The following is a 16,497-nucleotide window of genomic DNA, read 5'->3' as shown; positions in this document are numbered from 1 at the left end:
AAGGCAACGGGGGGGGGGGGGGAGCCTCCCTCAGAGCCATGCAGCGTCTGGCTGGCAGACCCGCGGCAGCCGCCTCTTCCCAATAGTTTGTCTCAAAGCCTGAGAAAGGGAATTTAAAAGAAGATCTTCCCCTCCCCTCTCCGTTTTTTTTTTTTTTTTTCCTTCTTCCTCGGGAGTTGGCGACTCGGCTACAGAACATGGCAGGAGCAGCGCCAGGCCGGGCGGGTTGCGGCATCCGCGGCTGCAGCCCGGAGCCCCCGCCCTTGTTTGCGGGAAGAGCCTAACTCGGGGCGGCGGCGCCCAGTCGGCGGGGCCCGGGGCCGAAGCGGGCATGGACCGCGGCGGGGAGCGAGCTGGCGGCGGCCGCGTGAACGCTCGAGGCAGGAAGGAGTGAGGCAGCCGCAGGAGGAAGGCGAACGGATCCCGCCCTCCGCTCCCCCCAGCACCCGGATCCGGTGGCTTTTTTTTTTTTTTTTTTTTTTTTAATTTAATTCCTCCCCCCTCCCATCCCTTCCCGCGGTCTTAACCCCTCCGGTTCCCTCTCCCCTCCTCTCCCTCCCTTTTCCCTTTCCCTTCTCCCTTCCCCTCCCCGGCAGCCACACCCTCCGCGCCGCTTCCTGCGAGCCGGCGGCGCGGGGCCGCCGGGGGCGGCACATGGTGCGCAGCCGCCGCCCCTCCGGCCCTTGCGAGCCGCTCCCGGCTGCCGCTCGCCCGCCTCGGGAGCCCGGGCACGGCGGCCACCCGGGGGGCTGTGCCCTCGCCCCGACTCCCCACGGCTCCCCCGCTCCTCCGAGGTGCTCCTAAAGGAGGGAACTTCGCGCCGGGATTCCCCCCTCCGCGGTGGAAGGCGAGGGAAGTGCAAGCAGGAGGGGGAAAATAATAACAGCGCTAATAAATTAGCCGCGCCATGCCCGAGCGGGGCCCCGGGGGTCCCGGCGAGCGCCGAGCCGCCGCTGGAGCGTCGTAGGAGCGGAGGCTGGCGCCGGAGCGGTGCGGGAGCCCCGGCGGAGCTCGCCCCCCGCAGCAGCCTGCCCTCGCCTCCCGGCGATTAATGGAATGATGTTGCGGAAAAGGCAGAGCGATCCTGCCGGGCTCAGTCGGGACTGCTCGGGCGGCGGAGGCAGAGGCGGTGGCAGTGGGGTAGCGAGCGGCATGCGAGTGCCCCCCCGGCGCTATGGCTAGCGGCGGCTCTGGCAAGTCCAGCAGCGAGGTGTCCGGCGGCGGCGGCGTCCCCAGCAGCGGCTCCGTGCAGAGGAAGAAACTCGTCTCTATCTGCGACCACTGCAAGATCAAGATGCAACTGGTGGCTGATCTGCTGCTGCTGTCGAGCGAGACCAGGCCGGTGAACACCGAGAGCTTGTCTGTCTTCGGTGAGTCCTTCGAGAAGTGCAGGGACACGATCATTGCCAGGACCAAAGGACTTTCCATCTTGACCCACGACGTCCAGAGCCAGCTCAATATGGGACGCTTCGGGGAGGTGGGGGAAAGCCTGATGGAGATGGGGGAGCTGGTGGTCTCCCTGACGGAATGCTCTGCCCACGCTGCCTACCTGGCTGCAGTGGAGACTCCGGGGGCCCAGCCTGCCATGCCTGGCTTGGTGGATCGCTACAAGGTGACCCGATGTAGGCATGAGGTGGAGCACGGCTGTGGGGTCTTGAAGACCACCCCTCTGGCAGATATGAGCCCTCAGCTCCTGCTGGAGGTTTCCCAGAACATGTCCAAGAACTTGAAATTCCTGACAGACGCCTGCGTGCTGGCCAGTGAGAAATCCAAGGATAAATTTGCGAAGGAGCAGTTCAAACTCAGTGTCAAATGTATGAGCACCAGCGCCTCCGCCCTCTTGGCGTGTGTCAAGGAGGTCAAGACTTCACCCAGCGAGCTGACCAGGAACCGCTGCGTCTTGTTCAGTGGACCTTTGGTGCAGTCTGTCTATGCTCTGGTGGGCTTTGCCACTGAGCCCCAGTTTTTGGGTAAAGCTGCCACCATTAATCCAGAGGGCAAAGCTGTGCAAACTGCTATCCTAGGAGGAGCCATGAGCGTGGTATCTGCTTGTGTGCTCCTGACCCAATGCCTCAGGGATATAGCCCAACACCCCGAAAGTAGCACCAAAATGAGCGATTACAGGGAAAGGTTGAGGAACTCAGCTTGCGCCGTCTCGGATGGTTGCAACCTGTTATCTCAGGCACTAAGAGAAAGATCTTCACCCAGGACTTTACCGCCAGTGAACTCCAATTCTGTGAATTAACCCCCACACCTTCTGTTTAGATCCCAGTCATTGCTAAAGGAAAATAATAGCCCACCTCCTCGCCCCTTTTTTTGTATACCAAAGAATTTACTTGGATGAGCCCAATCCTTTGATTTCATGTGGTGAAGAAGCAGAACAGCATATTCAAACTATACGTACTAACAAAGGTAGCCGGTTTTGGCTTCTTTTTATTTTACTTTGAAGTCAAGGAAGTATCTGCAGATAAATGTTCCTTTACTCAACATGGTCTTCACACAAATGGTAACAGCAACTGTTTAAAAGTTTTATATTTGGGGAGGTGGGGGTATCTTAAAAAAAAAAAAAAAAAAAGGAGAAAAAAATAGCTTTAATCGCGCTGGGTGCGGTTTTTAAAGTTTGTCTTGTCTTGTCTTCCGAAATTTCCCTTCTAAATTTTACTGTTTGGTTGTTCAGGAAAAAGGTTACCTCAGTTCTCACTCATTTAAAAAATGAAAAAAAACCACCACCACATAGATGATGGATGTAGCTACTATTTTATTTGTTTTTGTTTTGTATGACTTTTTTTTATTTTGCATCAAGTGTTAGGTTAGAAGTGCATTTGGTGTGTAGGAGTGGAAGGACTGGAGGTTGTGATTTTGTTTTCCATGTGTTGATTTCCAAACTGGGGGAAAAGCTACTGTGAGTGTTTAAACAAACAAACAAAAAATTACACTATAACAAAAGTGATTTTTAATTTTTTTTCCAATGTCAGTTTTTATCTTGCATGTACTGGAGTATTTATTTCATCTATTAAAATGTTATGTTTCTCAGATGTCTTTCTGTGAATCTCTTAATACTTGAATAATTGAACAACCAGGCCTGTTTGCATTGTATGTCATTTTCCCCAGGGAATGGGTGGTACAAATGTAACTAGTTCTAGACAGCAGCATACAGGCTTCAATGCAGTTCTTTTATTTTCATAACTACTGTCCCTCCCCTGGTACCACCCCTCCTCCTTGGGATGGACGCCTCTGATAGAGATACTCTTTAATTGTATTTGTGGAAAGCTGGATAGTGCTGGATGCGCTGGGGTTTCTGTATCTGCAGTTGCTGCAGCATGGCATAGGCTGGCTTTGTTTGTCGTTATTAGCATTCTGTGTAATCTTTGAGCAGTTTGTGTATTTTAACTTGCAGATGTTGTGGGCCACGTGCATTAAGCTTGTGACTTTTCATTTTAATTTATTAAGGACTTCTTGAAAAACTTTACCCTGTCGGATAGCCCAGCTTATTCTTTGTGTCCGCTTAGGAGCGTGAAGGCGTGCTGGACTGGGCACTCTGATTTACTCAGAGGTTTGTGTTGGAGCTCCGCAGTACAGGTTTCTGTCAAAGCACATGGAGTGTGATGTTGCAGATACTGTGAAAAGTTAGCTAACTTTGAGGCCCAGTTCAGCTCCAGTCGAATTCCTTGGGAGCTGTGAGGGGACCTAAGGGAACACCACAGTAGTTCCCGTAACTCCAGGGATTTTTTTCAGCCTGATCTTGGTGGACTTGTGGGGTCCATTGCCTTCTATATGTTCCATGAAAGGTAAACAAGAAAAGCAAGTCTTTTGGCAAGGAGGCCTCATTTGTCTGCACAGCTACATTGCATAACTGTATTTTTTTCTTACAGGTCTGCAAATCGAACACTGTTGAAAGCTATTGGAAAATGTACCTAAAAATGTTGTTGCTGTGTTTTAAACCCTTACTGTACAACCATTGTCCTATCTGTTTCTTTGAAGAAGTGAGTCTTCTGGTTGTGGATATAGAACAGTCCCAGAGTAGTGAAAGGCCTTCCTTTTATAGCGTTATTGTTTGTCTTGCATATGGTGCTTTTACTTAATTTCAAACATGAGTAAAACATGACTGTGTAGTGCACAAATACATCCTGTCAAAGGAGGTCCAAGCTATGTATCTGTATCTTCAGGGTCAGAAAAGAAGATCAGTATAGTAGACCCCACTTGTTTATTCTTAGGTCCGTTTATTCTTTTTACTTCAGTGAATTGTACAATTAGCACTTTTCTTTGTGAAAAATCCATCCAAGCTACGTTCCCCTGGGTATGGTTTTTTCACTACATCTCTGCTGCAATATAACACTATCAGTACATGCTGCAGAGGACGCAGTAGGGTATAAAAGTTCTCTCACTTTTATGTATAGATATAGACAGATGCATGAGTATTTTTATATATGTGTATACCCACACAGGTACAGACAGATACTGTTCTAACTTTGACTTAGATGATCCTGTTTGCTGGGCTATCCAGTGGAAGAAACCTCCACAAGTATTTCCTCAGAGACTTGTGTGTGCATGCACTCACGTTTTCCTAGCTGGATGGCAGGAACAGCTGTAGGGCTCCCAAGGGATTCGCAGGAAGCCAAGGCCATCTACAGGGAGGTCCTGTACCTCTTACGTGCTTGCGGCTGTCTGCTCAGCTCTCCTTTGTATCTCTTCTAGCATGTCTCCATGGAAGCCGAGATGCTGCCCCAGTCCGCCCTTCCTTCTCTTCCGCAGTTGCACTTGAGGGGAAGGAGGAAAAAGGGGTTGTATCAAACATAATGCTTTCAGGACGTGCTATCTTCTGCGGCTGTGGAAAGGAGGTGAGGAACTGGCTCCACCCTTCCTCTGCATAGATCCTAGGTGGTGCAGGAGTTCGTGCGGGACATGGGGAGACGGTGCTGTCCATTGCCCGGCTCTAGCCCGTTGGAGTCACCGCGACCTACATTTGCGAGCCCTGCTTCCAGATACAGACCAGAGGATTCCGAAGGGCAGCTCTGCAGCATCTCTGACAGAAAAAAAAAGTCCCACCGGCTCTTTTGATGTTTCTACTTGATAATTTTTGGCACTGCTGAACTAATTAGATTCTTTTTGATTCATTTATACATTATTAATGAGGTTATATGGATCACAGTGCAGCCTCCTTATTACCTCTGTGTATGAAGGGTAATATATTATTAATGATAGCACCAATTCTGTTGTGGTTCAGTACAATTCCAGTTTTTAACAAGGATACTGCAGATTCCTCCCTCTTTCTGATAATATTTTGAAGTATATAAGTACATACCTTCATCGTTTCTTTCCACAGTAGAACTTCCACTGATAGCAAAGGTAGCCATGCACTCCTCTGGCCTCAGCTCAAGGGATTATCTGTCAAAATCTGTACTGTATGTATTATGAACCTAGCAAAGTTCAAAAAAAGGGCTTTTGATACAAACAGCTGTTTATATGCACTCTGAGTAAACGGTTAACAGGAAAATTATTTATAAAGACGATGTACATTGTGATAATTGCTTTGGAATGTATTCCTATAGAATATTAATTCTGATATAAGGTTATTTCACTGGGTATATTTGTATTGTTCTTTTACTTTGTATTTTCTGGGACAGAAAAAATATACCTAATGGACTTGTTTTCAGGTTGCAGTTTCAGGCTGCATAATGGTCACTGATTATCACTTGGCTTCATACTTGAGGTCCATGTTGCCCAAATGCTTACACCATTTGGGTAAACAGGTCATGTCACTATTTCAACATAGGGTTAGACAAGCATTAGACCTGTTTTTTGAACAGGAACCTTCCAGAGAGAACCTTGGTTCCAAAGTTTCTCTCACGGATGAGGGAAAACTTAGTATTTCAGGCTGCTTATGTCACACACATCATGGATCTATTCTAATAGTGTATTTAATAAAAGGGTTAACTTATTTCTAAGTACATTATGCAATGCATGTTTGTAGCCAAAAATAACACTATCCCCACCAAAAGAGAATTAAGCTCCTTTTTTTAAATGTGAGAATTTTTAACAGGGTAGAAGCTGCCACTTTTGCATTGCTTGTGAATTTGATACTACCTTTTGGTTGCTTCATCACCATAATGAAGTTCTGTATTGATTAAATATAGCAGTTGATTGCAGAATTTGACAGAGCAATGTGTTTTCTGATTCTAAAAAAAAAAAAAAAGTAAAGTTAAAAGCTCTGTAAGACAACCAATAAACTAGCAGCAAAACGCTATTGAAAAGCAAGTATGCTATTTAAGGGAATTTGCAAATGTAAATCCTTGTTATTTTTCAAAACTAAGAAAAAAAAGACCATGGGTCAGATAATTCCCTTCACTTTTTTACCACAGGAAATGATCAAAGTAGCAGAAAATCTGCTCTTTTTGGCCAAACTTCTGTCAGAGACAGAAGGGGTCGAGCCAACACATGGTGTATGCAGCCTTGCAGCAAGAGGGGATGTGGCTGATGGGAAAGGAGGTGGAACCAGAGAAAATCTGTAGGGTAATACCTCCTATTAAACCCACAGGAATTTTCCTATTCTAGATAGAACAGAGGCTGATCCAGTAAACCAGATCTCAAACAACGCAACCTTTCTTTCCGGGCTGTTAGATGTTTGTGAATGGAGATGTTGGGCTGGCAGCGTTTGGGATGCTCTGTGTCAAGCAGCTGTACTGCTGTAGGGAACCAAGGGCCTTTAGGGCTGCCTTGAGAAGTACAGGCAAAAATAGGTACTTGCCAGAGCAGTTTGGTGGGAGATGAAGGTGGTTTTTTTGTTTCCTCTCCCTATCAGGCTCCTTGTAGACTTTACGAGCAGAAGCAGATGGTAGGGACCAGAACGTTTAACTCCAACTCTTTGTTCTTGCTGCCTGCGAGAGGTGCCAGATGGGCAGTGATAAAGATAGAAATTCCCTTCCTGGAACCCAGGAGAGCTACAGGAAGCGTGGAGCTTCAAGGCTGCCCCATCCTCACAGGATCAGCACAACGTGGGGTTTTTTTGGGCCCACTGGTGTTGTTCTTTGGCTCTTGTCCAGGACACTGACAGAAAAATCCCAGTGGCAGCTTGAAAGTGGCATCCTGACCATTAACAGCTTGTGTAAGACACCAAAACACCATCAGGCTTGGAGCATTCACACACACACGGCAAAACCCAGGCAGGCTAGGTATGAAGTGGAAGGCCATTTCCTTCCTATGGATAACCTGGAAAATTAAATACGGGGAGGTGTTTATTTACTTGGAAATTACGAATTATCAAAATTTTATATAAAAAGTTATTCAAAGGTATATTTAACTGACAGAATTAGTGGCATTATAAACTATTTTCTTAATGAAGAAGGATGGCTGTGGAAACGGGGCCTCATCCATGACTCAGTTAAGTCTGTAATTAAATATTAATATTTTCCACGATGTTAAAACATCAGGGGTCTTCTCATGTTGCAAAGTGAGGAATTACATATATTGATTTTAATGAATCTGAATCTTTTCTTGGAACTGGTTTTATTGTACTACAGTCCTTTGAACCTAAGGGGTTTTTTTTGCTTTGTTTGTTTTTTAAACCACACAGTGTATGGTGCTATATGCCAACAAAGGCAAAAGCAGCATTTCAAGATTAATCCAGAGATTCCTGGGGTCTTCTGTCAGTTTGCCAGACTCTTGTTCCTGTTCTAACTTAATTTTTTATAATTTCCTTTTATGTTAATAAAGGCTTCTTGTGCCTGTAAAAGTCGAAGTTGTCTTACTATAGACAGCCTGGTTCTTATGTAGATACTATTTAGATTATTTAGAAATCCTGCTGGTTGCCAGATGGAGCTCTTTTGGGTTTTATGTTAAATAGTTGGAAAGCTAAATAGCTTGATTTTTTTCTCTTCTCCCTCCCTTCCTTCCCCAACAAAATAAAGAAATACGTGTAAAGTGATTACTAATAACTTGCTTAACTTAAGTTTTAAAATCAAATTAGTTTGAGGTGAAGTGACTGCAAGTATAGGATACCTCAGCAGTCAGTTTTCAGTGGTGTTTGACTTACCTCCAGTACTTACCAGTAGTTTTTCTTCAGGCTTGTTTGGGTGGCAGGAACCTGAACTTGAGTCTAAGGACAGAGAATCCTGAAAAGCGTAGAACATGGCCCCAAATCCTGCAGTAGCATTTCTTGCAGGATCTGGACTTCAGATGGAAACCCCAAGACGGTCTTTGACTGCAGTGGCTGTTAGGATTGCTGGAAATAACTTGAAGGGTGTGGTTCAGTGGTATGCTAGGCTGCTGTAAGCAGCTTGTATCCCTGGATGTGTTTAGCCAGCCTTTGGATGACCGAAAGTGTCTGTACTAGCTGCTGCGTCTCTTGCCTCCCTGCTCTGAGCATTCAGGTGAGCAGGAGAGGCTTCACGTCAAATTCTCCATCACCAGCGTGGAGCCTTGAGGCTGTGTGTAAATCGTACCATTGGCACCAGGAGCCCGTACAGATGCCAGGGTGGACTCACAACAAGGTGGTTTGAAATTGCTGTTACTCCCCAACCCTTTGGGGGTGCTTCACTCTTCGTTCAGCCCATTCAGTCAGTTGAATTCAGAGGGTCTCCAATAGCGCATAGAGCAGCAGCAGCAGAACCAGGGTTGGGCTTCATCTGGATTTTAGTTGTGAGGCTTCCTTTGTTTGAAATTCAGACACGCCGCTGAAGCTAGGAACTTTTCTCCAAAGTGGTGCCTGTTGTGCACAGTGGCTGTGGCACTGATGAACAGAGGGACTGTGTTTCATACTCTGTCTGTACAAGGTGTTCCTCTGGTGCACACAGAAAGAGCTTGGAGGACACTGGGTCAACATGATGCTGATTATAGTTCTGTTGTCATTAACTGCCAAACACAATCAAAATAAATTTTGGCCTCCAGTGTTATGTTTTTAATATACAGAGTAAAAACGATGCTGTTTTCTGGTCACTCTTTTCAGACCATGTTGGTTCTGTCTGGTTCACATTAAATCTAGGAAGTCCCTTGACCTGGTAGGCATGTTGTTCAGGTGTACTTCGGCCCCTGTTTGCATTCTAGATGTGCACTCTATGGAAAAAAAAAAAAAAAAAGTGAAAAAAGCCAGGTAGATCTGTAGGTGCAGCATGACGAATTATAGGCACTTCTGAATTGTCATGTAGTTAATGCTATGGTCTTATTTAAATGCTTTAAATGTAGTCTATGTTTAAAAAATTACTCTGTTTAAAAATTTACTATGGAATCAATGCGTTCTGGCAATGTTAGATTCATAGTTCAAAACTTTTACCTCTTTCACTGTCTTAAGGTAGCCATTAGTCTGAAAATTTTCAATCTCTGTGTCTGGCTTAAAAAATAAAAAGGAAACTGAGCCCTATATTTCAATTTTAATCCTCTTGAAAGCTTTAAAGCTAATTAGTTGACCTATTTTTGAATTATAGAACATGGAAAAATAGTGGGTGTATTCTTTTTCATGTTGAAGTAAGCTATTGTTTCTCTGCTCATAATTAAAAACTTGCTTTTTGGAAAACTAAGATTGGTCCTAGGCATTGCAAGAGAATCTGTGCGCAAAAATAACTGCATAAAATTTTCTTAATACTGAATTTAGGCAGGAACTCATTCCGAATCTATAATCTTGTCTACTCTGACTGTTGTGTTGGGGTAGTTTGTTCCAACAGCCTGTAAGTGGGGTTGGTAGCATCCGAGCAGGCTGAAGAGCAGTTGTTGAAGTGAGTGGTACGAGCTCCAGAGGCACACGAGTACTATCTTTGAAACTTCAGAGATACGTGCTGCGGCCTGGGGCGCTGCAGGTTGTGGTACTTGTGGAGAGCTACAGCGAAATACAGGTCTGAAAAAAGCCACGGGCAACAGACATCTGTTTCAAAGTGAGGGCACAATCTGTAGTTTTTAAGAAGGAAAAAGAAAAACAAAACCACCTTTAAATATTTGGTCATAACAGTAGGAGTATTTAGGGGCTTAACCCCCAGTGAATTTAATGGGAGCTACACGTCTAGATGTTTTGTGGACGTGGTCATTTGTGCTGATTGCATATATTTTAAATATTAATTATCGAATGTTGTGGTAGAATTTTACTGAAACTCTGTAAAGTGCAGAAATTTGCAGTCGAAGTACAATGTGCCATAATTCTGTTCCTACCATCCTGACCTCTCGGTACGGGTTAAAAGCTCTTGTTATCCTTGCACACGCCCTCGCTGGCAAGCAGCCGGAGGCCCAACTCTACCTCATTTGCCTCTTATGACTGCCAGATGCCCGTATCTTGCATCTTACCTTCACATCAGCATCGCAGATTTCGCCTCCCTCCCTCCGCCCTCTGCTCCTGGTACAACACCCAGATGTGGAACAGAGATCCCTTTGTGCTCTGTGCATGTTATCCTCGTACAGGCCGTGCACTTAAAGACAGTTCACGCCAATTGAGGTCCAGATTGCATTAGAAATATACCTGTTCTTTCTGTATGCAAATTCCAACTACCTCAATACCACATGTGCTTTCAAAATACATCTTGAAGAGCTGTCTGTAATCCATATTCCCAGGAACCATGTTTCACACACAGTTTGTCAAAGAGCTGTAATGCTATTCAGAAGAAAGGGTAATCTGGCTTCCTGTATTTATGAGGTGTTCTGTACTCGGGGTGCTGGTGAGTTAGCTGGATACCGTGAGATGTAGGTTAGTGGCTAACAAAGTTGTTGTAGCAGCCCTGGGTGCTGATTTCTCAACAGAGTAGCATTTAGGCTTTTGGGGGCATTTTCTGGCTCTCTTTGAATTAACTATACTGTTCTGCTCATGTTGTGTATTGAGTTAATCAGCAACTTGAGTTCAATAACAGAGAAGTAGCATCTGGATTTACACTGCACTGTAAAATCTATTTATTACTGAATCTTCTATGAGTTTTCTATATTGGGCCCTGGGACTTTTTAAAAAATTTTGTACATTAATGGTGATCCTTACCTCATGCTTAGCTTGTATTACCAAAGTTGTGTTTGTTTGTGTTTTTTGGTAGTTTGTTGTTGTTGTTGTTGTGTTTTAATCAAAATTGCCTTAATTTTCTCTCCAACTGGAAAACAATCAAACAAAACCCTATTTGTTGATTTTATCTGGTTCTCTGCCTATCTACCTTTTATGGACAGCTTCATAGAATCATAAAGGTTGGAAAAGACCTCCAAGATCATCTGGTCCAACCATCCCCCTATCACCAATATCACCCATGAGGTTTCAAGATTATGTTTCTTATTTCAAGACACTATATGTACTTATTTCAAGATAATAAGATGAAAATCACTTTCTTAGAAAAATAATTTTACTTCTAAATTTCAAAGGTACATTCTGAAACTTGCAAGCTTTTTGGTTTGTGTGTGGTTAAAAACACACCTGTTCATTTGGGTAGAACAGAGGAAAAGGCATGCTAGACCAAAGCTTTTCTGTCTTAGTATATAAGATAACAAAAGGCCAAATGTTCTTTGGTTCACTTACATGACATCGGTACTGTAGTATGCAAAATTCCCTGTTTCCTTCAATATTGCTGTTTTAGATACTGAGTGTCCCTTTGATTACAGGCCCAGCACTTTGTGGTCACTTGATTGAAAAAAAAAAAATTGAATAACCCCATCAGGGCTTTATTATTACATTCCGTATTAAGTTTAGTTTTGTTTAAGACAAGAAAGCTTGAATCGGAATTGTGTGCCAAGTCTTTACAAGATCCCACTCATTTGGCAAAGGAACTGCTTTAATTAGATCTTGTTTTCTGTACTGTGTCACTACAGAAGAGAGAGCACATGTTGCACTTGTAAGCGGATGAAATAATTCACTCACATTTTTGAAGCCTTCGCTATGTTTTCCCTTTCCCTTTGAAAATGACAGTAGGCTGTTGAAGATTCTCCCTGGGATGACAACTATGCTTTGCAAATGTAGAATGGTGTTCAAAAGTTCAGTAAAACAGACTTTAAAAATTAGTAATGCTCTCTGATAGAAACATGATTAAAAAAAAAAAATCGTAACGACTTTGTCAAAGCTTTTCCCACAGGTATTGTTTTAGCCAAAGTTTTACTTGTTTTTGTTGTTACACTCATTTAACGTTACTGTTAGATATTTCCTCTCCTATGAGACGATTTTATAAAATGGAGTAGTTTTACTTACAGAAGATGCAGTTGTTGACTGGTCTTGGATGCTTTCTAAAGCTGTGAACTGTTGCATGTCCTTCATCTGTTGCATGTCCTTCCCTGTAAATCTGCACTTTGCTGAAGTGATCTGGAGTTCACCTGAATCGCAAATATCAATGAAAAAATCAGTCCTATCCAGAGAATAAAGCATAAAGAAAGTGTAGAGCACATCTAGAGGAAAATTCTTTAAGATGGACAACTCTCAATAGCTGTCTGAACTAGCCCCCCTCCCTCCTTTTAAGAATATTAATTTAAAATTAAAAACATTTAAAGAACTTCAGCTACAAAAAAAAAAGATAACCTACACGATGCAAAGCCTTCTTTCACATTTTGCTTCTGTTCATAGTCTATTTTAAAATAATAGTTTAAATGTATTTTTGTGCGAAAAATATTGTTTTTTCTTTTTGTTTGTTTTTTTAACCATTTTAGTGATTTTAAAGTAAATTCTAGTAATTTTAAAGGCTGTTGTATTTGTAGTAGCATGTTTGAGGACTCTTGCAAGCCTGAAGCATGCTGTTTTCAAGCTGTTACCACTCAAGACAGTGCAAAAATTATCTTCTCCAGACCAGGCCATTTGGGAATTAAAGCCTTTCAGAACATACTTAGGAAGAATGACGCTAGTTAGATCTGGTTTGCAGGGTGAGTCCTACCTGCACATGTTAAACTGGGATGTACAGGTTTAGCATGGTTTGAGGTATTTTGTTGTAATGCCAGTATAGAACTTCATTGCTCGAGACTCTGATGATATCTGAGATCCACCCCCCCCCCAAAAAAAAAAAAATCCACTATTTCTATTTTATAAGTTGCTATTTTGTTTTTGTGGGTGAAAATCTGAGAAGTGTTTTGTGGTGATCTCACCTTTTTTTTTTTTTTCTTTCCTCACATGCTTCTATTGATTATCTTTTTTGTATTTTCTAAATACACAGCGAGTGCTTTGTACGAATATGGCAAATCATCTCTTTTCAGTGCGGATCTTGTATCATGATTCTCTCACTGTATAAACACTTTATCTCCAGCCTCCTACCTGTGCTGTTAGCTTGATGGATGAACTCTAAGAACAATGAACTTTGCCTGTGATCTCCAAATATGGTGTAGCAATCAGGATTTTCTCGGACAGATAAGGATGTAGCAGGTGTGTTAGATGCAGGTACAAGGTATGCAGGCATAAACACGTGCACAAAGGAGACTCTTTCTGAAGTCTGTGGCTTGACCTTCCTTCCCCACACACTTCTCTACAAAACAGTAGGTTTCTTGCCTTCAGATACTACTAGGTTGGGAAGACTGAGTCTGCCGGAAAGGCAGATAGCCACTAAACAAGGGCATGGGGTAGGCAGCAGATCTACCAAATTATACAGCAAAAATACTAATGCATAAACACTAACTACTTATTAAATTGCTAAAGCTCTGGGTCAGAATTAGCAGCTAGCTGAGAACTTCTGCTTGGAGGCAGCAACCTCCGTGGAAATACCTTTGGTAGTAAGGTGAATGCTTGTCGGTGATTCTGGGTCTCTGCGTGTTAGGACTGAGGAATAATGTAGAAACTTGTTTCATCAAAAAGAATATACCAGTTTTCAAGAAAGTTCAAGAAAGAAGGCCCTTCCAAAGTAAGCTTGGATTTAGCCAGTACATCATGAGATGCCACTCTCAGATAATTAAGGGATTTGTAGAGCACTGTGAGTCACAGAACCTGTTAAGGGCACTTGGGCTGTGTCAAACTCATACAGCAAGCCTTTCTTCTTCAGCAAAATGAAAGCTTTATTTTTTTTTACCCCTAGGCTGTTAACAGCTCTTCACCTTTCCATATGCACAGGGCTGCAGCTGTTCTAAAAGCAGAGATAAAAAATAACGCGCCTCTTTCCCAAGAAGCATGTCCCAGAGTCACCACTTTCTCGTTGCTGTCTTGGTTCTGAGCATGGCGCTACATAATGCTGTCTAGTGGTGCTTTGCTTTTGCCTTGCCTTTTGCATTGTCACTCAGATATTCCTTAGTGTGCATCATCAGACTAGGAGCCATTCCTCACCTCTGTTTATTTCTATTTCTCCTATAACGCTTCCAAGAATCTCTTGTTCTGACTTACAAAACCAGCTGGAACTGCAACGTCGCTCCATTTTAAGCTCTGAATTGTGTTAGCCATTACATTGGTTCCACATGCTGCCTGGGTGGAGACTTCAGTTCAAATTCCCAACACGGTCAGTCAGGCCAGGAATTGCAGCGCTGTGTAAGTGGTGGTGACTTCCTAGTTCTTGATTACATTATGCTAGAAAAGAAGATTGTTCCCAGAGCAATTTACCAAGTGGGGAAAAATGGAAATAGAGTTCAAGGATGACCTTCCACCCCAGTGATCTATTTGGCTGGCGGCTGTTATTGCTCAGCTTCTCTGTCATGGGTTTTGCAGTAGTCGAGTGCTTTGTCATCGCTACTAAGTGGAAAACTCCTGAGCTCACTAAACAGTTTATGTGAGGGTTTGGGGTAAAGGGAGATGCATTTATGAATGCAGCTGCAGAACAAAGTCTTCTTGAAGGTTACCTGAACGAAACATGGGTCCTATCTGAGCAGACTTCACATTGAAGTTTTACATTCAACACGCTTCAAGTGCTGTTTCTGAGCCCGAGATCTTGAGATAGATGGAGAAAAGGAGAAAGGAAAAAGGGAATTACTTTGCAGCATTGCAGCATGGCAGCAGGAAAAGAGTGTTGTTGAGATTGTCTCCAAGAGAGAGGCAGTGCTGTAATCCTGTTTCATTTTCATACACAGAACTTGAAAAGATTTTTCCTAGAAATGTGTAATGGGACTGTCAGAAAACAGACCACTCCCCTTCCCAGTAGTTTCCTGCTGAAGTCATTTAAGGCCTCTCACGGCTTTCATCTGTGTAGGCACTGAGAACTCATCTCATGGGCCAAGTTTTTTTTTTTTTTTTTTTTAAATGGAATACAAGCAAAAATGAAGTGCTTTAAAAAAATCATTAGGAAAGAAAGTTGGAAGTTTCTCTGCAAGAGAAGCTGGCTCACCACTCAATCAGTTTCTCATTTCCGTTCTGTTTCCGTCAATCCCAGCAAAGTGGATCTAGGTGTTTTTCTTGTTTTAGGTACTGCTAAAAGCATGTATGCGACCTGCCCAAAGGGGCGGGGAGAGAAGTTGTTCCTTACTTCACTTCTGGGACTGTCTGTTCAGGGCTTTACACAGGAGGTGACTTGGAAAGGCTTGTGAATTCCATTTACTGTGCACTCGGACCTGATGATCACAGTAGACTGAACATATAAAATCTGCTCTGCAGGCAACAGCCCTTGCTCAGTAGCTGTTTAAAAAAAAAAAATCCCTTTGTGGTGCTGGCAGATAGCCTGCATTCACAGAGATGGGGATTTTTGTTGGTATATATGCCATGTTTAACACAAATGATCAAGGCAATGTGCTTTTAAAAGAAGCCATTACTACCCTGAACAAATAGATGCTACTCGGCATGCATTTTATGGTTGGATTGAATTCAAGCCTCCCATTCTGAAATGGATAGCTTTTTTGGATTGCATTCACTTGTCTCTCAGACAAATCTAAAGTGTAGATTTGTTCCTTAGATGAATGATGCACAATTCATCCGGTTTCTTTCAAGTTGAACTCTGCCTGGCAAAGGAATGATAAATGTTTTTTTTTTTTTTCCTTTCTCCTTCTGTCTAGAAGACCATGTCATACTGTGAAAGATGAACTTAATTCTCCAGACAGATGAACTGCATTCGAAGGTGGATTTACTGATACTTGTTTGTAAAGCTACAGCTGTGCCGTAGGCACCTCATCAGACAGACGTATTTTGTGGCAGTACTGAGCCTTAGTCTCCTATCAGCCCTTTTGTAAGGCTTTAATTGGAAGTTGTATGTCCTTAAAGCCAGAGGGGAGTCTTCTCTATTGGGAGGGAATTTTCCTATTTTCTTTTACCATTATTCTTTGGGGGTTGTGATGTATATCACATACAAGTGTCTCAGCCTGAAAGCATGAAGAACTTGATGAGGTTAGCAGGCCATTATTAATTACGTATGCATTTAAGAAAAGCAAATGATGGTATTTAAGTATGCCTCCGGCATGCTATGAATGCAATCCACAGTATTTATATGACATTTAAAGTATGTATTTGCATTTACTATGAAATTGTGCATACCTGATGTGTAATCTTCTGCAGTTTCTTTGATTCAGTGGATAAGAAAGCTCAGTGAGATGAGCATGGCCTACAGAAAAACTTCATGACTGCTTTGAATTAAATTCCCCATCAGGTCCCTGCAGCAAACTTGGGACTGACTGTCAGTTTGGGACAAAGTGACATACTCAGAGACCATTCAAGTTTGCTCCAAGTATCTGATCTTT

General features: G+C 43.1%; 1 protein-coding gene across 1 annotated transcript; it reads left to right on the top strand.

Moving 5' to 3' along the window:
* TLNRD1 (talin rod domain containing 1) lies at positions 1 to 6,424 on the top strand. Its single transcript, XM_035554581.2, has one exon. It carries the CDS (start codon positions 1,175 to 1,177, stop codon positions 2,243 to 2,245), a length of 1,071 nt encoding a protein of 356 aa, XP_035410474.1. The 5' UTR covers positions 1 to 1,174; the 3' UTR covers positions 2,246 to 6,424.
* Positions 6,425 to 16,497: the final 10,073 nt, after the last annotated feature.

The sequence above is a fragment of the Cygnus atratus genome, chromosome 11 (genome assembly GCF_013377495.2).
Source record: "Cygnus atratus isolate AKBS03 ecotype Queensland, Australia chromosome 11, CAtr_DNAZoo_HiC_assembly, whole genome shotgun sequence".
Classification (NCBI taxonomy): domain Eukaryota; kingdom Metazoa; phylum Chordata; class Aves; order Anseriformes; family Anatidae; genus Cygnus; species Cygnus atratus.
Note: the sequence above shows the minus strand (reverse complement) of the source record. Positions and strands in the feature narration are given on the sequence as shown.

Excerpts from the sequence above, each read along its gene's own strand:
- TLNRD1 (XM_035554581.2), top strand. The coding sequence starts at position 1,175 with ATGGCTAGCGGCGGCTCTGGCAAGTCCAGCAGCGAGGTGTCCGGCGGC.